At 54.9% G+C, this 23367-nt stretch overlaps 1 protein-coding gene across 1 annotated transcript in view; it reads right to left on the reverse strand.

The window, feature by feature from the left end:
- LOC122568039 (nuclear receptor subfamily 2 group F member 1-A) overlaps nt 1-21150 on the reverse strand; it is a gene marked incomplete in the record, with an annotated part of 57830 nt that extends 36680 nt beyond the window's left edge. The window contains 3 exon segments of the mRNA XM_043727343.1: nt 9008-9157; nt 19167-19444; nt 19450-21150. Of these exon segments, the coding sequence (XP_043583278.1) occupies nt 9008-9157; nt 19167-19444; nt 19450-19521 (500 nt within the window).
- Between the last annotated feature and the right edge of the window lie 2217 nt (nt 21151-23367).

Below are 23367 nucleotides of genomic sequence, written 5' to 3' on the forward strand. Positions count from 1 at the left end.
CCTGCTATGACATACGGCTTAGAAATTTCACGCGATTCAACGATACGACCTATCCTTGGCGCGTCACGCTCGACCAGCTCGCCGACTCGGACGAGCGGACCGCCGCATTTCCAACTTTCCATTCATACGCGTGTAGCTTCTTTCGCGAACTGTCGACGAATCGCGGTTCCGCGTAAACTCGCAGCGATTCGGAACCAAGTTCACCGACGGAGATCGCGGTAAAATCGTGGAAACGCGTGCCGGTGGAAACGACGCGATCGCCCGTCCGGTCGCTGCACCGTTGGCGCGGAGACGGGAACGCTGGCGGTGACAGCCAGGATATCGACCTACATGAACGTCGCCGCGAGGTCATTGGGTCGCCGATTATATTTACACGCCTATACGCTGCTAAAATTCGAAACATTCCGTTGGCGTTTTCATCGCGCTCGTTGCTCTCGTCCGCAGCACAATTTCTCTCGTGCACTCGTTTATCCGCCTTGAACACGGCTGCATGAAACTTGCACGGAATCGAAACGACCCGTCCTACGTTCCGACTCGATCGAGCGGAAGATCCATTAACGTTTGTAAGATAATTACTCCAAATAGAGATTATACGGACCGGTACTAATTCTCCGCGTGCAGCCTCCGACGATAAATAAACACCTACGTAAAAGCCTGCGGCGGTCCCGCAACCAAACGGCCTAATGATGGGAAGAGAGCTCCTTACCTCGGCTTCTTACCTACCTATTCGCTGCCTACTTCTTTCTCTCCTTTTCCCTCGCGCTCGCTCCCACTCTCGCTCCACCTTTCACCCGTTTTTCTCTTATTTTTTACGTTTTCTCGCGATACCCTTCGACGCGTCGCCTCGCCTCCTTGGCGATGACGCGATCTTCGCAACGAGGTTGCACGGTCGGTTTTCTTCCTTGGAAAAGCGTTCACGACCGAACGGTCTGCACGCGCTTACGAAGGAACGCGTGGAACGTGCCGAGCGAGAAGCGGAAGGCGGAAGAAAGAGGAAACGGAAGGGTCGAAACGCGCAACATCTCGTGCAGTGATTTTTACGCGGCTAATAAGCGGGTGCTGGTCCCCGCGGGCAACAGTTCCGGCTCGAAGGTGGCACGGCGAAGAGTAGGCGGCCGGTGAGAAGTGCCGCGAGTCGATGCTATTAAGATTTCCGTATCGTCGTCCCGTTACCGAGACCGGCCAACATACGGAGAGGTTACGCTCGCTGCTTGCTGCTCACCGCTCGCCTAACGTTCCATCGCATCGCCTCGTTCAATTTCGATCCTCCGCTTGTTCGCCGCGTGCTCGTTTCCTCTGTCTTTCCTCTTCGCGCACGCCGCTGCGCGGTATTCGCTCGCTCCAACGCGATGCCGCGCGAATCGCCGTTCTCCGATCTGCTCGAATCTCCAACTTGCTCGAAACCCTACCGATATTCCTCCGTTCGAGCGATCGTCTTTCCCTCACGGTGCGATCCGACGTTTTCGCGTTCCAAACTATCCCGTTAATAGCTAGGATGGCCGCGTACTCTCCGTAGGTGGATACGAACGCGTTGCCAAACAGGGCATCATCCGGGGAAGGACGAATTGCCGCTACAGGAAGGGAAAAAGGATCGAAGTCAGGCCGAGAGAAAGAAAAGAGGAAAAGGGACGAGGACGCGAAGAGAGAGAGAGAGAGAGAGGGAGAGAGAGGGAGCGAGAGAGGATGCAAAGGTAGGCAGAAAAGAGAGAGATCCGAAATACACCTGCGGTTCGAGACGGGCAGAGAACCAGTCGACGCGGAATAACTGGTATTAATACGTCACGTAATTACCGTGCGAGAGGTATAGAAGTGTGTGTATAGTCGACGTTGGCCCGGCAGGGCAACGGCAACCGACTAACCGAGGTGGGTTCGAGTCGGAGCAAGCACACGCGCTTATATTCGATGCTCTCGAGAGTCGTCTCTTAGATTCTCTCCCTCTCTTCGCGCTTCGCGTGTACGCGAGCGAGCGCGAGCGAGCGAGCGCGCGCGGAAGATAGCCAGAGAGCATGCATCGTCCGGGCAGTTTTCGAGCGAGCGGAGGTCGCTTCGGGCCATGCTTCTGTTCCGAGCCATTATGATAATTTCGCCGGAAAGAAGGTTACCGCCTTGCTCCGTCGGCGACTACCCTAGGCCTTGTGAGCGCCTCTCTTTCCCGTCGCCGCTGCGCGCCGCGCCGTATCAACGGTTAGCCACCCGCGCGAGACCAACGCGCTTTCCATCTCGCCATCTCCCAAATTTCCGATCCTCTTCGCGCAGCCTCGTTAGGACAAAGCCGGATCGTAAAAACGCAAAGTCGCTCGTTACCGAGAGTTTCCACGAACTTGCTAAACGGACCAAGGACCGAAATGGAGAAAATTGGTGGCTGCAGAAGAGCGTAGGTATTCGGCGACAACGGCAAGGATAAACGTACGAATAAAAGGGTCGAGATTCCGACGCTGACGCGGACGCGGACGCTGACGCTGACGCTGACACGGACATGGACACGGATTCTGGCCACGAACGATTCGAAAGGGAAAGGATGGAACAAAGTTACAAAAGGGTTAGACGCATCCAGAAACGAAAGAAGGGGAAAGGAAAGAAGGAGGAAAGAAGGAAAGAAATAGGAGAACGGATAGGAGAAAAGGTCGAGGTAGAGGCAAGGAAGAGAGGAGAGGAAAGAGAGGGGGCAGCACGCGGGGCCAGTGGGCCCGCCTAACATTCCCACGGTGCCTGCTCGCGGCGAGGCCTCCGCTTGCATGCTATTCGACGGTACGATCTTACGTTATGCGAGCAACGTTAAGTTCGCGAGGATGGCATACAACGAGCGAGTGGCAGAGAAAACGGAAGGGCAGCGAACGAGAACGGGATGAGAACGCGGGAGCGGATCGAAACGGGAAACGTCCGGAGATCGGACCCGTTCGCGGACGAAGAATCGCGTACGCGCCTCGTTATTCGTTATACTCTTTCGTCTTTCCTCGCTCGTGTTCGATTCGCGAAGCAACGAACACCTAACGCGGTCCTTGTGGCACGATCGTCCGTTTCGCTGATTCGTTCGGGAAGGAATCGATAGCGATCGATCAGGGCCGAAGAAGGTCTTTTTCTCGCGAGAAACTCGCGACGTTCCGGTACGTGCCGCTCTGTTTACGTTTCGAGACCCGAGAGACCGGCACTCGAATCGGCCCGTGGAAGAGGCGCGCGGTCGATCGCGTGGGAGTCTCCCGGCGTAAGAATTTCTTCGAGCGATGTCCTTCTTTCGTTCCGGCTCGCGGCCGACAGAACGCTCTTTTGACCTACTGTCTTTCAAATCGGCCCCTTTCCCCGTGCGGACGACCGGCTCTCGTCTTGTCTCGTGGCGACTACTTTCGGAACGTGATTCACTCCGATTCTCCTTCGTTCGTTCCCTTCGTGACCCTCGGAAATCCTTGATACCTGCGACTTTTATCCGGAACGAACGCGCGTCGTGCTACTTCGTTGCTTTCAACGAAGAGCAGCCTTTCGTTGGCCGCTCGTCGTCGTCGGACGAGCTTCCTCGGCGGCGAAACGATTTCGCAACTGGAACATTACGATTAACGCGCGATTCGGCTGAAATTCCTCGTAGACGTCTGGGCTAGGCGAGTGTCCGCGCGCGTCTATCGAGGACTGGTTCGCGGTATAAGGCAGGTGAGTTTTACGAGTTAACGGCTGTTGATATTTGCATCGTGCTCCTTTTTCCGGCCATAATTGCCCGTACCGATCCCCCTTCCTAGGTTTTCTTCGATCGTTTCGCTCCGCTCTCGCTCCTTCTGTCTCCCCTTCCTTCCCCGGGTCCCTCTTGCTGGCGACTCGCGATCGATCATCGCTTACGCACGTTCGTTCGAATAAAACGACGCGTTGGCGAAAAGTATCTCGATTGATCGAAAATCTGTTATCCACGTTCCGCTCGTCCGTTTCTAGCCACGGTCTTGCTCGTCCGTCCAGCTAACTTTACGTTGTACGTTACGCGTTTCTTCGCGCTCGCCTATGAAAGAAAAGCGAGGGAAGCGTACGAAAATGCATCGCGCCGCAGCGGTCCTGATTAGATGGTAGAGAAAGTAGGAGGCGAGAGGAATGAGCGAGTGAGCGAGCGAGCGAGATGCAAAGTGGAGTAGGAAACGCGAATAGAGACGCGTCGATGTCTCCGTTCTGGCTGTCAAAGGTACGGAATATATGTATACACTTATACACGGAGGGCGAAAGAGATAGAACGTAGAGAGCAGAGAGCCGAGCGTGTCGGTGGGTGTGCGCGAAGCTGACTAACGTAGCGCTGACCGCCTTTTCCGAGTGAACTTTCACATTCTGATCGCGCGAGAGCTCTGCCGGTCTCGAAGGTCGTTTCTCCTCGCTCGAAGCGGATCGCGGGCGCGTTTTTCTCCGCGAGAATGAGACGCTCGACGATACGAAACAGACGATACGGAACTGGACGATGGTCGTGAAAATTTGACAAACGCGTCGAAACGCCACTGCAGACTGGTTAGGTCGCGCGACGATAAATAAAACAGGGGAGCCGCGCGAGACGCGGGACGAAAGGAAAATTTCCCCAACAGTAGAGCAGAAGGCAGAAGGAACAAAGGGTAATAGGCGCAACGGTGTGGACCTTGCACCGTTCTGAATATGCATAACGAGCTCGAGTTCCGATCGCAATCCCCCACGAATGGTGTCAGGTACTCTTGACCCAACGATAGTTTTATCATGGTAATGCGCCTTCTTTGTATTTTAATGCTCGCAAAGAGATTATGCAGGTAGGCAAATACGACCAGGCGAACGGTTCGCTTCGTCTCTAGGTAACGGCTTCGTAATGTTTTTCCTTGGTTTCGGATCGCGTAATCGCGTAATTCGCGCATCGCCGCCGTACGTTTGCAAACCTCGCACCCCACCACCGTTGCGTCGCTGCTAACGATTCGAATCGACGCGCAAACGAAGAGCGTGAAAAGGGAATTTCGCGTGGGAAACGAGGCGCGATGGTCGTCGATCGGAGGAACCGTCACCGGTTTGGAATCCCGTCAAAGTCGTTCACGCCAACCAGAATCACGTAGCTTCGCGGAATCTGGCGGATCGATCGGTTGGCGGAGCTGACGCCGCGTCGAAACGTTCTTTGGAAATGGAACGCGATAGATACGAAGTATAGTGGAACTTTCGGGAAGAGTCTGATCGAGCGAGGTAAGCGGCGAGTAGCAGTTAACCGTAGATACAGCTATGGTTTATAGGCTAGCTCGCGTCCGTTATCGCGGTTCGCTATTCCCGTGCAAGATATCGGCCCGGTTGATTCGTCGAGGAAAAATCTTGCGAACGCTGGCATTTATCAAACTCGGCTCGATGGCCGGCGAACCGACGATCTTTCGTTCGGACTCCCTAGGGACCAGGCTTTTATATCCGACGTTATCGCGGTCCGAGGTTCGTACGCGAACTCGAGCACCGAAGATATCGCGCGCAGGGCGGTCGAAGAAGAATCTCCCTCTGCGTCGTGTGCGAAGGATCAAGAATCGACCGTCAGTCGGATTACTAATCATTTCCCGGGTCCGAGAAACCTCGCTAATTGATTAAAGTCACGATCCTGACCCTGCCGTAATATCGGCAATCTCTCCTCTCGGCGCACACTGGGGAGAAAGGTGGTGTACATGGAGGATAGGGACAGGGAGGAAAGCAGAGAGAGGGAGAGGAAGAGAGCGAGAGAGAGAGAGAGAGAGAGAGAGAAGGAGAGTCGAAGCGCAAGACGAAAAAGAAACGGCACGAGATAAAAGAGTAGACTTTGCACACGCTCTCTCCTCCCCGTATGTCGGCTTCGCGTAATTTTTTCCATCTCGCTCCGTCTCGCTCGCTCTCCAACCTTTTCGCATTCTCGTCCTTTCCTCCTTCTCATCCATTTTGGTTTGCCCCGAACGTTCGTTCGAGCAGCCCGACCATCCGCCTTCGTCGTCCTCCCATTGTTGCATCGTTCCAACCCGGCAAGGGAAACAATGTCTAATTTCAGTTAATGCGGCTATAATGGGCATCGTCGTTGCATCGGCATACCGCGCGCGGCGTGCTTCGACGCTGAGAGATAAGTGAAATCCACCTTGGCACACCGGCGTCTCTATACCTATACCCGACTCCGTATCTCCTGCTAGACGCGAGTCGTTCACCAGATATATCGGCCTCTATCGAGAATTTCCTAACAACACCGATTCACCCGCGATCCCTGCGCGCAATTACCGCGTCGTTTAATCGATCGCTCGATCGACGATCCTGTACTCTCGCGTCCGACGTTTCCGGGACCGAGCTTTCTACCCGACTCTACTCTGTATAGAGGTTCTACGCGAATCCTCGCGATCCGTCCGGCGACGGATAAATATTTGCCTGGCGAAAACTATCGCGAAAACATCGTTCCGGCGGAGGATCTTGGAAACGCGCGGCAAAGGGCAACGTGAAGAGGCGATTCGCGATTCGCGCTCTTGCCGTACGTTTAAACGGCGTAAGACGCTCGACAGGAGCCGTTCCGTGTTCCCACGGGTCGTCGCGTTTTACGAACTAATCCTAGTCGTAAAGGAGCCGAGGCGATTGCGTTTTCCGATTTTCGGCTTTCCCTGGAGAATTTGCCGCGGTACGACGATATCGAGTAAGTTAAGTACGCGCGAGGCCAGGATCCCTTTTCCAAGCTACCGCGAGACCGAGGACGAAAGAACGGACGGACACAGTTCCACTAAACGTACCTTCTTCTCGGCCAGTCGCAATTAAGGGTTAATTAAATTGAGCGGCTTCCTAGATTTCTGTAATCATCGCGGACAGTATCTGCGGGGTAATCTTGAGCGCATCCTGTCTGCCTCGGGGGCCCCACGGAAGGAAGGGGCCCCCGAGGTAAGGTCATGCACCCCGCTGACCTCGGACCACCGACTCGCCCCCTCTTGCCCCGGCGAAGCCCCTTCTGCCCGCCAGCCCCCTCGGCCGCAACCTCTTCTAGCCCCCTACCTTGCCCCGTTTCACCGCGTCTTGCCTCGCGCCGCCTCCTCTCTCCTCTCCGAGCCTCTCCGAGCCTCTCCTAGCCTCTCCTCGCCGCATCGCGCCAAAGGCTCGCTGGGTCGCTTCGCTGCTCGAAACAGCCTCTGCCGCGCGCGTACTTTTTGCCTTCGACGCTTCTTCTCTCTGCTTCTTCTTCTTCTTCTTCTTCTTCTTCTTCTTCTACCTCCTCTCCTTCTCCTTCCTTTCGTCTTTCGTTTCTTTCTTCTGCCGCGTTTTCTTCTCGCCCCGGTCTTCGTCCACGTCGCTCTCGCCGACGATGTTCTTCGATTTTCGATTCGACGTCGCTGCATCGTCGTTGTTAACCGATCCATCGTCAACGTTCGGACGAGGTTCCTTTTTCGCGTCATGATCACGACGATCACGTCACGGTGACGACGACGACGACGACGACGACGACGACGACCACGTCTTCGTTCATTTTCATCCTTTGGATACTCGCCTTAGCCGTTCTACTCTGTTCCCCCGTCCCATACCGTTCGCCACGACTGCCCCGTTTCCTCTCGGCCACCGCTCCTCCTCGCTCGTTTAACCTCTGCGTTCTCCCTCGCGCAGTTTTTTCCCTTTGCTCGCGAGGAATCACGAGGTAAAAGAAACGTCGGTGGAGTGGGTAGATGTAGACGGTTGCGTGCTCTGCGAGCGAACTAGCGAACGTCGTCTCGAATTATTATCAAAAGCCGAGGCATCATCCTGGATAATGAGCGGACGTTACCGCGACAGGGCAGAAAACTCGGGTCGCCGTCTCGTGGGAAAAACGCGACCAACACTCTCGGCCACTTACTCGCCACGTTACCGCGATCCTGGCTTCCATACTTTCGACCAACAGATCTGAGGGCTATAAAATCGCGATCGATTCGCGATCGATTCGAGATCGACCGTCGGAACGCAGCGAGGTCTTGCACCGCGGATTCGTTTGACAGTCGCGGCCCGCTTCAGGGCGCGATATACAGCTACATATACGTGTCCTAGGATCGGCATGTTCCTTCGGACCGTGCTGCCTGACTCCGTTCGTGTCGACGACCGTTTCGCTCACGTACGTCTCGAACAAGGTCAGATGGTATCTACCACCGGCTAGAGGAGCCGGGATCGCGCGAACGCACAAGTACCGCGAGGAACGTAGGAAACGTGGGATAATCGTTTGTCCGAATTATTCGGCGATAGATTCGATGGCCGGCGACGCGACGACTCGATGCGCCGGGTCGCGATGCCGTTGGGGTCGCGAGGGGCGGTGGAATCGCCGCGGGGAGAAAGAGGAATACGGCAGAACTTGGGACGGAAATAAGTACACCTGGTCCGTCCGTCGGTCCGTCCGTCCGTCCGCGTCGGTCACCAGCTCGTGCGTGCTCCAGCAAGGTCAGATGTTATCGCCACGTAAACGAACAAGTTGAAGAGAAGAAAAAAAGAAGAATCTCGGAAAGGGAAAGGCGTGGGAATCTTTCCGGGGTTTTCGTGATCGCGGCTGCGATCGGGCGAATCGTGCGATCCCGATCTACGCGTTTCTCTTTAATTCGCTGGATCGGACGGAAGGCGCGCAAGAGCGAGAGAGAAAAGAAACGGGAGAAGAGGTGGAAAACGTGGAGTCGCGTCGACGAAACCGTCCGGTGCCGGCGTGCATTCGAGAGAAAGAGAGGGGAGGACGAAGAGATCGGTATCGACGCGCTGCCCGAAAGCAGAAGGTGAGGAACTCGAGCGCGACCGAATCGAGAACGCGTCCGGATATAAATACGCGCACTTGTCCCGCGTTAAAACGACCAGAGTTCCAAGGATGCTCGAGCGCTCGCACCCGCTGCCGCTCGTTCGATGCCTCGAGAATCCCTAGCAAATAAATAGAAACGTTTCCGCCTCGTTGAACTTTGATCTTACGGACGGACGGTGATGCGCAGCGGTGCGCGCGATTCGCAGCCGTTGCTCTATTTTAACGCGCGCGTCGCTTCGCTTCGACGGAATTCCCTCGATCGCTTCCAAAGGGAGCGAGCGACTCGATCGGACCGAGATGCGATCGAAATCATTCGGTACGTACCTTCCCGGCGCATGCCCATCTTCAGGCACTTTTTCAATCGACAAAACTGGCACTGATTCCTATGGTGTTGGTCGATGGGACAGTTCCTATTTCCTCGACACGAGTAAGTTAGGTTTCTCCTGACGCTTCTCTTGAAGAAGCTTTTGCATCCTAAAAAGAGGCAAAGTTACAAATTAAAATCTCTCTTTTCTTTTTCCGTCGTTCGTCCCCTCCCGTTGTACTCGCGACTAGAGCGCGTTCGCGTTCGATCTACGCGGCCGATGACGCGCAACCGGAACGAGAAAGCAAGACAACGCCGACGATGGTAACAGCGACAGGGACACCGAAAATTACGCGATATCGGCCGATCTCTGTCGGAGAAGCAACGTCGAAGCCGTTGATCGAATCACCCTTTTAACCTGTTTAGCGTACGCGCGACTACGGCCCTGTCCATCTGTCACGCGGCGGCACCTCTGCCCGCTGCTGCTCGTTAAATCGAACCGCGCTTGCCCGTGTCATCGGCCCTTCCGCGCAAAGTCATCGCAATTTCTCGGCAAATCATCTTTTACCTTTCCATCGAATTTCCGTCCTCTTTCGCGCTTTCTATCGCGTATCGAGCTATCGAAGCGTAGCTTTCGATTCCCGATACACGCGCGCGATAGGAATCGGAGAATTTGAGCGAATAGCGCGAACAGAGGAAATCGACGCGACGCGACGCGACCAAACGGCCAGTCGGGCGAACGGACGAGCGGACAGACGCACCGCGAGTACTTGGAAGCAATCAAGAGGCAATTCATATCGTGACAACAAAGCGTTCTCTGTGTGAAAACGGCCGACCACGCGATAAAGAGGCTACCCTTGCCGTTGCGGAGGATTCTCATCGGCGATCGCGACCTCGCGCTTAATCGCTTATCTACCTTGAATCTTCGATTTACTCCCGCCATGAAATCTGTTTCGCGACTATTAGAAGAAGACGAGTGTTCTTCCTTTGCTCCGAGGTAAATCGACTTTCACCGTGATCCGTTACGCGCACGCTCGAAACGAATTCTTCGAATGGTCGACGTCTTCTTCGGCGGCGATTTTTCCGTAGACGCTGCTCGTTACAGCCAACGAAAAGCAACGAAAATGCACGTCGCGCGATAGCAGCTGCTTTAATTTTTCTTCGCCGGAGGAAAGGAGGTTGCTGCTATCGAGGCAACGCGTATTAACGAGGAAATTAATTAGCGAGGCATTCGCGCCTACTCGTAGAACCGGTTCCGCAATTTCGCCTAGCTTTAAAAAGTTCGTGGCTCGACGACGAGACGCTGCGATCGTTTAAGGGGCAGGATCGCGGTTAACGCTCTCGTGTCACTGGGTCAAGGCGTTTTGCTCGACCGATCCGGCAAAATTCTCTCTACGACTCGATCCCGCCGATTTCCCTTTGACGAAGCGAAAACAAAAAAGAAAAACCTAACCGAGCAACTCGCGAGGTTCGTTCCGCCATAGCCCAAGCACCGATCGTTGACGATACGCGGCGACGACAGCCCGCGGCTATGTTTCAAAATTTGTCGATTTATCGAGCGATCGAATCGACCGGCCTCTATCCTGCTGGCCTTCGTCTAAACGTAACAAGCACGGTATTTCGATGGACGCGTCGTCGCATTCTTATCGGAAAGAGATGGCTATTGAAAAAAAAAGAAGACAACGGCTGCTAGGAAAAAAACAACGATTAGATTATTCGCTTGGTGGATAAACGTTGGACGTGTTTGTTACAGCTTTATCGAGGAACAGGATTTTCCATGCGCTGATCGAGGAGGAGAACGACAACAACGACAATTCGCCGTCGCGTTTCACGGAATCCGGCGATTTCGCACGAGTCGAACGAAAGAAGATATGGCTTTCGACGTTAGGACGCACGATCGCGATCGCGCGAATCGCCGATGCCGATACCGCTGTCGCGGCTGCTACTCTCATCTTTGTCGTAGCCGTAATCGTTGTCGTCGACGACGTTGCGAAAGAGACTGTGGGGTCGCCGTAACTACAAATTGCATCGTTACACGCAAATTACGCGATTACGGTACGCGAGTCAACCACCGAGAGACATTGCACATGCGCACCGTGGTAGCGCGTGTGAGAGGAACGGGTTCGACGAAAGGGTGAAACTGAGCAGCTCTCGGAAAGGGAGGCCAACAAAGAGGCCAGGGGAGGAGATAGAGACGCGGAGGAAGAAAAAGAGGATGACAGAGGATGAAACAACCACTGTTTATACTTTCAGATTGTAGCTCGCCGCGGCCCTTGAGAGCTCAAATTGCTCGCGTCATTGAATTTTCATTGCTCCGACTCGTTTGCTGCCATTTCATTCCGTGTACTCCGGCTTCGGACGACGTTCCTTCGTACGATGCCTGGTAGAAAGTATCCTCGCGAACGGTCTTTAAGATTGCCGGTCTATCATCGATCGTTCGCGCGACTAACCGCTCGATTGGAACCGCGCAAAAATGGCGTGCCTACGTCCGGAAAGCGAGGGCCTCGCTGACGGCTGTTCGAAACCAATCGAGATTAGATAGAAACAGGAAGAAAACCGAAGAAATGGAAGAGGAGGGTAGAGGAGAGAAGAGAAGGACGTAGAAGACGGTATAAAGGCGGTATTAAAGCAAAGGAAGCGGATAGAGTAGAATGAAGAGAGTGACGGCAAGCGGCGCGGCGTGGCCGGACGATTCGGTCAGTAACGTTTCGAGTCGGCCGCGTAAAATTAACGACATTGTTATAATTAATTAGTCGTCGGACGGAGCGTTGTTCGGCGAGCAGAGTGGTGCGTAGATAGCGCGAGCTTCGTTAGCGAGATAATTGGTCACAGAGGATGCGTTCGGGATGCGTCGCGGTTCGTAATTCTACGCTCGATGCATGCGCTCTGCTCTGCTCCGCTTCGGTCCGCGTACATGCCGTCGCTCGCGTGCACGCGCATTCCAGCGATGTGCACTCGCGTTACGCCAAATTCCAACTTTCGATGATCGTCGTGCTGCGTCGACCGGTCGGCACCAACGAGAGAAAACGAAAAGCGCCGTCGAGTTCTCTCGATCGGTCCGCCATCGCGTCTGCCAGGTGGCACGAGATCGCACTCGCGTTCGTCGTCGTTGTTTCGGGAAACAATACGGTCGAGAAGTAAACGCGACTTCCAGGGAAATGAGATTAATAAAGATTAGCAAAGTCGGAATAATATAATATGATCTCGTTAGGGCGATTAGCCCGCGGAACGGGCTGCAGAATGTCTGGCTTCTTCCTGCACGCGGTGGGCTATGCCAAGCATAAGACCGTAAGTCTGTAAGTAACCGTAAGACTCGAAGGGAGAACCAGAGACCCCCAACATGAAGCCCCTTGCGGGTGTACACCTCAGACCGCGAAACCGGAATTAAATTTCCTTTTCGTCTTTCATCCGCGCTGTGCGGCGGGCTTTCCCTCCGAAATTCCCTCCCTCCCCACTCCTCCTCTTGCCATCGCTCGATCTCTCCGCGAACCGCGAAAAACGAGACGATCGTGCGCCAACCGATCGCTTCTTAATCCGGAAACCAGCGACGGAAATGCTTCGCCAATTTCATCGTCGTTTCCATCGACATTAGTCCACTACCATTCAGCCATATATAGTACGCACGGAATCAAACTCGACAGCGGCGTTTCGATCAAGTAAAATCGTTGACACTGGACATTTTGACGAATCGACGTTACAGCTTCTCGTGTTAATCGTTTGTAGCGCGGAACGTAAATAGATATAGCCTTTCGGTCTTCCAGCAGGGCAAATCCGGCCATCCGAAAGAATGAACGTTTGTACGTCACGTCCCGTACGAAAAGCGCGATTGTCACTTTCCTTTTCCGAACTTTACTTCTTGAAACGTTGAAAACATATTATTCAGGTATTTTTGAAGTTTCTTTAACGACGCTAATGTGCCGTGTCAGCCGACCGGGAGGGATTAACGGCTCGGTTTTATATTGATTTAATTTATTCTTATATTACAGCAATGAAACATTTACGCGTAAATTACAACAAGCGATGATAGTCTTATTCCCCTTCAGAGCGATTATCGGCCGGGTTCCCTCAGCTTTCTCATCGTAATCATTCTCGACCTTATACCGGTCATCCTCGTCGTTATCAACATCGTCATTTGGAACTTTTATCGTTATCAGAAATACGACCACGTTCGTGAAAACCGCGTTCCTCTTCTTCGTTCTCATTTCGCCAGCCACCTATATTCGAAACGATTCGAATGGCCAAGCTCCGTTTCTGTCACGATCGTTGCAACGTTACAGAACGATCGGAATTACGTATACGCCTCTGCCACTCTGTATTTCCCACCAATTACAAATTGTTTGACTTTTCCCTCCAGTACAGTACAGTATCCTATTCCACCGTTATTTGTTACAATTTCTTTAACTCGCGTAGCGTGCAAACGAACGGCATTTCGCGAATATTAATCGGCTGAAACTGTACACGCCCGCAACAAGTTGTGCTTCGTTACTGTGACGTAAGAATAAAGTTAAACGAATCCAAGTGCAAGGCGTTAATCCCGGACGGCCGACACGGGACATTAGGATCGTTATTAAAAAACACGAAAGATACCTGAACAAAAATTTCTGGACGTTCCACGAAGTAAACTTCATATACGAGTCGTATTTAGTTACAAACAGTTGGATCGTTTGGCGGGGAAAAGGAAAGAGATCACCGCGCGCTTCCCAGTGGCTCGTGACGCGACGACGTTCGCTGCATGGCCGGCAGATTGCATTTGTCCCGCTGCAAAACCACAAAAAGGCTATGTTTTTCTCGCGTCCTGTGCTGCGATCGATTAATATAAGAAGCTTCGACGTTAACGATTTCAGACAAACCGCTTGACTTTTTTCGCGTGTTTGTTCAACTGGCAGACGCATTTTCATCCCGCGATAATCCATAATTCATTAAGAAAATTTCAACGTTAATGATTTTATTCTCATCATTTGCTAATTGCATATATTTTGCAAAACACCGCTTTGCGAAGTTAATGAAACGAGTCAATGAAATCTGTCGCTGGCTGCCGCACTGCTCCTACCGCAACAACGGGAACGCGGCACGTTCCTGCGATAGTTTCCACCGAGTTAAAGCGAACTCGCTAAAATCGAGCACCAACCCAACGATGCGCGATCCGATTTTTTCGTCGATCGCTCGTTTCTCCCTCTTCCTCCTAAACCTAACTCCTCGCTCCTCTCGTCCAGCCCGTAACGCGACCCGTTTCAACGTCCAATTCGCGACGAACGCGAGGCTCGTCTTAAACGCTGGTTTACTCGCATGTCGCGAGCAATTACTGCGATCCAGACAACGAGCATCTTTCAGGAAACGCTCGGTCCGAGGAATCGCGTCTTTGTTGACCCGAAATTACGACGTCGATGGCAAAATGAACGGGCTTCGGCGAAGTTCGGTGGCGTGAAACAGGCGACGCGTTTACGTTCTCTTTACGATCTCGAATGATTCAAAAGCGAAACGATTCGCCAGAATCGTTCGGTTACGTAAAGGAAATGACTCGATCGAAACGAGCTCGAACTCCGGCCAACAAAAATCAACGTTATCATCGTGACGCGTGAAAAGCATGCGTTATATTACGGCGTTTGTGTTTCACGGTCTGGAGTGACGCGGCGATTAGCGCCGTCATCGACGGGAAGTCAAAAAACCAAGGACGTTTAGAACGTTGTTGAGCGTGCGCTACCAAATTTATATCGCAAGGCACAAAGATTGAACCGCGTTCGAGTCGTTCGCTTCTCATTATCTCTGCGATTACCACGACGACACAGACGAATTGATTTGCCCGTTTTCGACCACGCTTCCCTGCCTCTTTCGCCGGACTCGTCGAATTCATCGGTTTTTGTGGATCGCTATTGTCACTACCGTTACATATCTCGCGTTACCTATCGCTTAACTAGTGTATCTCCATATAGGAAATCTCGCGTCGTTGTCCATTTGCTCCGATTTTCAGCGCGTAAAACGCGTATCCTCTTCATTTTTGTTCGAGGTAACGTTCGACGTTGACCGGGATGAAAGTGGCGTTTCTAGGGTACAGGGGACGTTAGACTATTCTATCGTAATTGTCGTTCGCTACGGATGGAAACGCGCCTTTCCGATGCGTTTCGAATCGGCGCGATCGCTTCGCGTCGTTCTCGATCGCTCGACGAGAATCGTTTGTCATCTTTTGCCCGACCGATCGACCGACCGATCCAACTTTGTCCGATATCACGTGCTTCGCTTGCGTTCGCGCGACCGATCGGCCCGTCTCGAATCCTCGGTCGACGACAGGTCACGATTCGTCGAGTCGAATGAAACTGGAACGTGCATGGATCGTGGTCGATTTTAGGAGGGGTAAGTTTTTAAGCCGGGTATATCGGATTCTTGATCTCTGGCGGAGCACTGATACATAGGCAAGTTTAACGGGCGTTGGTCGGTTAGCGAAATCCGAGATGTAACGGACGCGACGGACAAGGGTGGAACGCGAGTGTCGTAGATCGTGGAAGAAAGAGCGGAAAGGGTGCGACGATCGCAGAGGTAGCCTTAGAGGTCGAACCGCGAACGACTATTGCGCAATAACGAAAGACGAAGAACCTTGTTCGAGACGCGGTACCGCGAATGGGAGGTTCCCGAGCCGCTGTAATCGGCAGATTAATGTCCGTTGCTCCAACTTAATCTCGGGAAATCCACAGGACGGATTCGTCCGAGGCAGCGAATCGTGCGAACCGTTCGAACATCGTCCGTTGTCGAAATCGCCACGGAACACCACGGTCCATCGATTTACGCGTATCCGAACAAAGGAGAAACGTTCTGGCGGAGTTGGGCGAGTGAGCGTGCAGCAGGACGATCGTTTTCGAAGCCGTAGGAGCGGCGAATGGTGGAGGAGAGACGACGATCCGCCGTCGATCTTTCGATCGTTTCGATCGATCGCGTTCAGAGACAGACGCGACAAATTGACGATAATTCGCGACCGTTTGACATCGGTTGACATCAAAATCAATTCGTCGTAATAAAGCGATCGCCGACAATCACCGCGATTACGCCAATGAACGTCTAATGCGGAAGGCATTGCGTCGTGGCGTATCTCGGTCCATCGATGTTTCTATGAATCTCAATAAACAGCGCGGTAGTCGATGGTCGGGGCCAATCGCGTGGCCGTTAAATCGTCGCGCGATCGTCCCTCGACGCGTCGATATCTGGTTAATCGGCGGAATGGAATCGAGAGGAGACGAACAGTCGACGAAAACTTGAGAAAAACGAGCTTCGAACGTTCGTCGCTCTAACGGAACACTCGCGATTGAACGTCGAAACACGTCGCGCTACGCTGCGTAAGGTTCGAAGGCAATCCCGTTCTACCAAAGTTTTACGAAAGCTAGAAGCATGTAAAGTGAAAGCAGCGGCGGATCGCTAACGGTGCTCGTTGATATTACGATTGCTGCGCGATTTACGATTGCCGCTCGTAACGGTGCAGGTACACTCGGCAGCGTCCGCGCGAATCAAGCGCGAATCGAGCGCGAATCGAGCGCGACCTTGCGACCGTCCAAGTCCCGGGCAGGATCGTTCCGTGCGAGTTGCGATCGAGCGAAACGATCGGCGGACACCGTAATTAAACAGCGTGCGGTTGGCCCGTTACCGCAGTACCGGATGCGAGTTACGAGTTTGAGAGGCCCACGGCAAGGCCGCGGCTTGTTCGCGATCGCGACGAGGAAGGACCTTTGCGGGCGAATCGAGAGCGATTTAGCTGGCAGCGTTCGGTCCGATCGACTTTGCGACAGTTCGGGAACGAAGGAGGACGCAGGGGGCGAAGCATCGCGAAACGGCAAGGAAATCGCGAAAGGTTGGCCGCGAAATCGACGCCACGGGGAAAATCAGAGGGTGGTAGTGGGTAATTAAGATTACCGCGAATAGAAATTATCGCCGGATTAAGCGCGTTATCGCGCCCCCGCTAACAGCGGCCGGCACCGACCGAGTGCCTCGGCCTAACAATGGTAAATATCGTTAGCGCGACTGTAATTGGAACACCAGGCAGGGAGAGGACTCGCCGCTGTAACTCGACCGTTCAATTAACAGACGGACTCTTAACCCGCTCGAATCCTACGTTTCCACGCGTCGAATCTTCGCGCAGCTCGAGCCGGCACAAATTGTTGGAAATTAACGAGCGCGGACAGCCAAAGGGCAGGAGAAAGGGGATAGCTACCAGATGCGCGACAGCTAATCCCCATTAGAGCATTATTTTTAGTAGCGTTTTAAACGTTAAACGCGTCATCGGGCCCTCCTTTCGCGGCAACCGAGCGACCAACGCCGATCGCGCATGCCGAGCCAATTAACGAACCAGTCTCCGAGCCCGATTCGACGGTCGACGTGTGCGCGCCCTGCTTCCATCTCGTCTGGGCGCGATCGCCGAGGGATCGTCGCGCGCGCGCGCGCCCCTGTTAACGTCAACGTGCACGGCATTACGATATCCCGGAAGGCGAGAGCTCGTTCGACTCTTTAACCTCGCAATCGGTGGCCAATACGATGTTCGATAGTCGTGCCGAAGATCGGACAAACGTCTATAACGTTGACGCTTTACACCTGTCGCCGATAACTTTCCAACGATCCGATCGCTCGCAATGGCTCGACGTCGACGAAGAAGGCAAGAAGCCGCCGTGCCACCGGCTTTACGCGGAGCGACGTCGCGTGACTGCGCTTTTCGTACTCGTCGCACGCGAAACACGCGACCTTCGGCGTTGCTAGCGATCGGCTTCGGTCGTTGTCTCTTTGCGTCGATCCGTCGTATCGATCGTTGGACGATCGGGGTCGATGGGGCTGGTTCGATACGAGGAAACGATCTCGCGGAAAGATTATTTCCAAACTGGTTCTCGGTCATTCTCGGAACGATATTTTCCGAGAGACGGGCACCGCGTCACCGTAAAGAGACTCGTAAACGCGTCGTCGTGACTAATTTTTTCCTCGGTTTACGATGTAAATACGTTAAACTCGAACAGCTACACGATGTTTCGTTGGCGGCGAGCGAACGAGACGCGGCGCGACGTGGCATTGCTCGCCTTCCTAGAATACGAAAGCGCAAACTTGTATCCGTAGGAGCGTGAGGGACGAATGAATCGAGGGACGCGAATTTTAACGAGAGTTTGGTAGTCGGATCGACGCGATCTCGTAGATTTATCCTCGGTTCGTTCGTTTCCGCGTCCACGTTTACATGTATTTAAACGCAGGCCTTTCTCAGGTTCCGTGAACTTGGGCGCGATCCGTCGATCCTAAAACCCAACGAGGCGTGATAGTTTCGGTAACTGGTAAAAGGGGTACCTACGCTGGCACCCTAATCATCCCGAGCCCTCGTACCTCGCAACCAGGTGCCACGCACTTGTTCCCCGAGTGCGTTCAGGGAACAGAGACGTCCATCCTCGCGAATTTTCGACTCGTAGGAACGCGTTGAATCACTCGCACGAGTAAAAATTACCCCGATAGGTAGTAATAGACAGGAATAGAGGGGCGAACGAGGAAAATGCGACGCGATCCGACGAGACGAGACGAGATGGTCGGTCGGAGCTAAGCCCGTGGGGAGGAAGCGTAACTTCTGATTTCCGAGACAGTGCCATACATTACGATTAACCCTCGTCCATCGGTTCGGTCGATATTTCTCTTCGGCGGACCTTTCTGCGAACGAAACACCGACGCGGTCGAAATCCGACGGTCGTCCGAATAAACGGATAGCGCGACGAACGTCGTAATCGAAGAGCGCGAAACGCTGTCGTTCGGGAACCATGCCGCAAACGATCCTCGAAATACCGAGAAAGAACGAAACGAACCTTCCGCCTATGCCTCCGCTTCTTCTCTACCGTCGCAAGCTCTCGTTGCTTCTTCTCTCTCTCCCCCCTCCCCTCTCTGTCTCCTTCTCGTACTCCCTTGCGAGCCGAGGTCGGTTCCTCCTGCCGCGTTTCCTCAGCCCTATTACATCGTTATTAGGCTCGTAACATGCGCGTAAGCGTGTCCAGTGTCCAGGGAACACCCTACCGAGTTATTAATGGCGAGTCTTTGTTTTTTCGTGGTCGGTGGCTCGGGACACGGAACGGGCTGCGGGCCGCGCTCCACGACGCGAACCAACCACCCGCACGGACGCGATGGAAAAAGCCGAACGAAAGGCGAAGGACGAAAGACGGTGGCGGGCGTGGCGCGACGACTTACCTTCGCAGGTGAACTGGCCGTAGTGTTTGCCGCTGCTCTTGTCCCCGCAGACGACGCACTCGATGTTGGGCGATTTGTCGGTTTGCGAGCTGCCGGATTGCGAGCTGTTGGCTTGGCTTCCGGGGGTGGTGCTGGGCGGCAGGGGGTCCCTGGGCGTGAGAACCGCTCCGGCGGGCACGAGGCAGGTAATGTCCTCCGGCGTGGCGGAGGGCGTCAGGTGAGTCGGGGGCATCGGGGGCGGCGGAGCGATTTGTATCGGGCCTGGGCCCGCGGCGGACGCGGNTGCACCGGTCGCGGCCAAGCTGGCCCCGGGGTCCCGCGAGGGCCACGAGGGCGGCGCGGCTACCAACGCCATAGAGGCGGTGGTGCCGCGCGCCGGGAACCCCACCTCCAACGTGGTGGTGAACTCGGGGTGGTGGTGTCCAGCTGACACCCGGCCAGGGAACAACGTCGCTGTCGCGGCCGGGTAAACCACCCCGGCAGTCGCCAGGGCGTCAGCGCCTCCTGTCCCGCCTCGAACCACCCTGCCGGTTTCCTCTTCTTGGCCGCGACCACCGCCGACCACCCCTCGTCGCCGCCGTTTCCTACTCGCTCTCCTCGCTGCTGCTGTTGCTGCTGCTGCTGCTGCTGCTAATGCTGCTGTTGATGCTGATGCTGCTGCTGTTTCTTACTCTTCTTCTTCCTCTTCTTCTTCTTCTTCCTCTTCTTCTTATTCTCCGCCTTCGCTGCCTTCTCGTTACGTCCCTTCTTCCGCTCTGCTTTCCTCCGCCGATTTTCCTCGAACGAGAGTTTGACGAATGCGCGGGCACCACCTCGACCACGTATCACGGTCCAACAAACAACTCACGACAACGCACTTTTGCTCACTCACACACGCGCACTGGTCAGAGTTTGCTCGAGAAGGTCGGGAATCTGAATCCCGAGCGTGACATCCTCGCTGGTTCACCGTCGCGACTGCGGCGCGATCGTCGTTGGTTCCGACGCGGCGACGGAACGGCACGGCGACGAACCGTGCGATGCGCGCCGATCGAACGATCACTACCGTCGCGTTGGTCCGATCGACCGCGATTCGATTTCGCAGGATCTCGCGTCACCAGGTCGCGATCCACAGCCCGGCGATCGGCGAAATCTCGTGGCGATCCTGCGGACGCGCTCGCACTTGTCACTGTTTCTGGCGACGATCGCGGCAGCAACGGTATTCCGGAAGAAGAGAGAAAAACACGCAACTTGGACACCACCGAGCACCGACTCGTTCCGGGTGAGCGGGTCGCGCGTCTCAACGGCGCAGGGTCGAGTCGTGGAGACGAGGATCGGGGATCAGGGATCGAGATCGAGATCGCGATCGCGCGCACGCGGTAGATCAGCCGCGTATCCTCGCGTCGTTGTATCCGCGGTATCGTGGTATATCGACGCTGGGTGGATGCGCGGTGGCACGAGCCACCGAGTCACAGGGCGGAGAGGGTGTGTGCTCCACGCACGCCACAGGGTGGGTGCTGGATGCCCGGAGAGGTGGAGGAAACACGCGGAGAGAACGGAGGCAGAGAGGCCAAAGGATCGCGGTATCGAGCACCGCGGTAGGACGAAGATCGCGAACCGCGCGAACCAGGGTGGGAGGATGAGGCGAAAAAGGAGGAGGCTAAGGTGGAGGTGGCGGTGGCGGTTGCGACGGAGGGCAGCCACGAGGTAACGCGGAACCGCGAGAGAGCCACCGCGGTAGAGAGGAACGGAGAACGAGCGTGCTGGCGTGTAAAGTGGTGCGATGGGGAGAGAGAGAAGAGGAGGATAGAACGAGAAGGAGGTAAAGAGAGAAAGAGGAGAAGGAACGCGCTCGCGCGCGCGCAACCCAGTCGATAAGCTGCGCGTATGCCTGTAGGTCGACGAGTGCGCTCGTGCCGGCACAAGCAGGAGGAGGAGAAGAGAGGTGATACTCGACTACCGCCTCGATACGACTATTCTTGGGGCCGACCAGAGACCGACTGCCGACTAAGACGACCCCTGACACCGACCTGCCCCCCACCAGCGCGAACTCTCTCGCGGGTTTCTCGCGGGTTTCGCCGGTTGCCATGACTACCGAAGGTGGGGTCGAGTCCCGGGCGCGCCCCGATGCGCCTCTCATTGGCTGCGGACTTGCCCTACCCTCGCGCCCTCCGACCGCTCTCCTTCCCTCTTCACCCTGCCGGCGCGTCCTTCCGCGTACGCTCGCCGCCGAAGAGGCTACGCAACCTCCTCTTCTTCCTCTCCACCTCTCTCTCGTCGCTGCTTCCTCGAGGCTCGAACATACCGCGCGCGCGAGCGCCTTCCTTCCTTCTTCTTCCCTTTCACCGACCAGCTCGCTCTCTCTCCCTCTCTCTCGCTCTCTCGCTCTCTTCTCGCGACCTCGTTCTCGCTTTCTCCCTCGTCCGGCCAACCTCTGGTTCTCCTTCTTCCCTCTAACCGCGCTGTTCGCCGGTCATCGCGCGGTCCCGCGACTCTTTTCTCCGTCAGCCGGTACACCACCGGTCGAATCTGCACGCCGATCTCTTCGTACGCATCGCTGCAAATCGAGCGTCTTCTCCCTCTCGCCCTCGCGATCCCGATCGATGCGACGAATCCGTTCTAACCGAAATCGACTCTCGATCTCTTTACCTATCTGTTGGACGATCTCGATCGATTCGCGCGACGTCCCTCTCGTCTCGTCTCGCGATCCCTGTCAACTCGGACTTTGGTAAAAGTCGAATGTTCTAGGTCGTCGCGAAACCTTCTAACGTCGAATTTCATCCCCGGACGATTTCGACGGGGCGAGTCGCTCGAGGTTGAAAAACCAAGTGAAAGATCGGACGGAAGACGATCGGTTGGTTGGCTGGTCGGTAAGTGGGGAAACGCGCCAACGTCCTAGGACAAACGGAGCCATCGAGCGTCGCGTAACGCCGAGACGATAACCGAGCCGTTGGTCGTCTCTCGCCAATTTCCTTCGGTTTCCTTGGATACTTGTTTTACGGACGAGCATGTTGGATAGAAAGCGCGGTACGAGCCGGCAAACGACGACGACGAAGACGACGACGACAACGACGACGATGACGACGGCGACGACGGCGACGACGACGACGAGGACGACAGCGAGGGATGAGAGGTCACGGGACAAGAGGGCGGCGACCAATGGGGACGAGGAGTCAAGTGGGGCGCGAAAAATGGGCCGGCCCGCTTCAATCCACCCCCGAGGCTAGAGGTGAGGGTAAGGGTGACGGCAGAGTAGGGTAGACCGACAGCCTCGAAGACGACCGGGCCTTCGACGCAGGGTCAGTCGGGTCGCGGACCTGCACCTTTGCGTTTTCGCGTCTCTGTCTCCTCGTGTTTCCGCTCTTGCCGTTCTTCCGCTTTTTGCCCTCTGCTCCTCCCTGCCTGCCCTTCCGCCTTCTTCCTTTCGCGCAACGTTGCTTCTGGCCTAACGCACGTCGGTCATGACTCCTCTTCTTTCAACCCTTTTCGAACGAAAGTTCGTACGCCGGTTTCGTCCAATACCTTACGTACTTGCCTATCTACGATATTCTCGGATCGATTTAGCGATGCACCTTCGGTCGGGCCCATCGAACCAATGAAACTCGCCTTTGTCGTAGGTCAACGACGTCGCATTCTGCAGGCGCTGTTTCAAGGAGGTTCGTCCTCGTCGTTCTTCGGGCCCGGCGAATTTATTTCGTTGCATCTAAATTTTACCACGTCTTCGAATTTGCCGCTTCTTTCCACCTGCGAATCGAGAGGAAACCGAAGAGAACGGGAAAAATCGCGCAGATAGGTCGGCAACTATGCTTCTTCCGCGAGGAACGCGAGCGTTCTCTGATACCTATCGCGCAAACCGTTCGATTAAGCGCGTACATTTCCACGACAGTCGCCGAGCAAAGAGATTCGAAGGAAAAATCCGAACGGAGCGCACTGATACAGACGACCAGGTGTGCTTACGAGTTAGGCTAATGGTCGCGATTCGCGCGTCGGCGAATCTGTATCGCGTATATCGCGAGAAGGATTCGAGGGTGGTAAATCTGTGGTCGCACGGAATCGTGCTGCGGGGCGGGGGTGAGAGACGCAGGAGCGAACAGCGAGTAACGGGGAACGAGAGTCGCGCGAACAGAGAACAGAGAACGGGGAACGAGAACGTGAACGGGAACGGGGGACGGGAACGGGGAACGGGGTTGGATGGCTGGGTACTGGGAATAGGGGGCAGAGGAGG

This window comes from Bombus pyrosoma, linkage group LG6, assembly GCF_014825855.1.
Source record: "Bombus pyrosoma isolate SC7728 linkage group LG6, ASM1482585v1, whole genome shotgun sequence".
Lineage (NCBI taxonomy): Eukaryota > Metazoa > Arthropoda > Insecta > Hymenoptera > Apidae > Bombus > Bombus pyrosoma.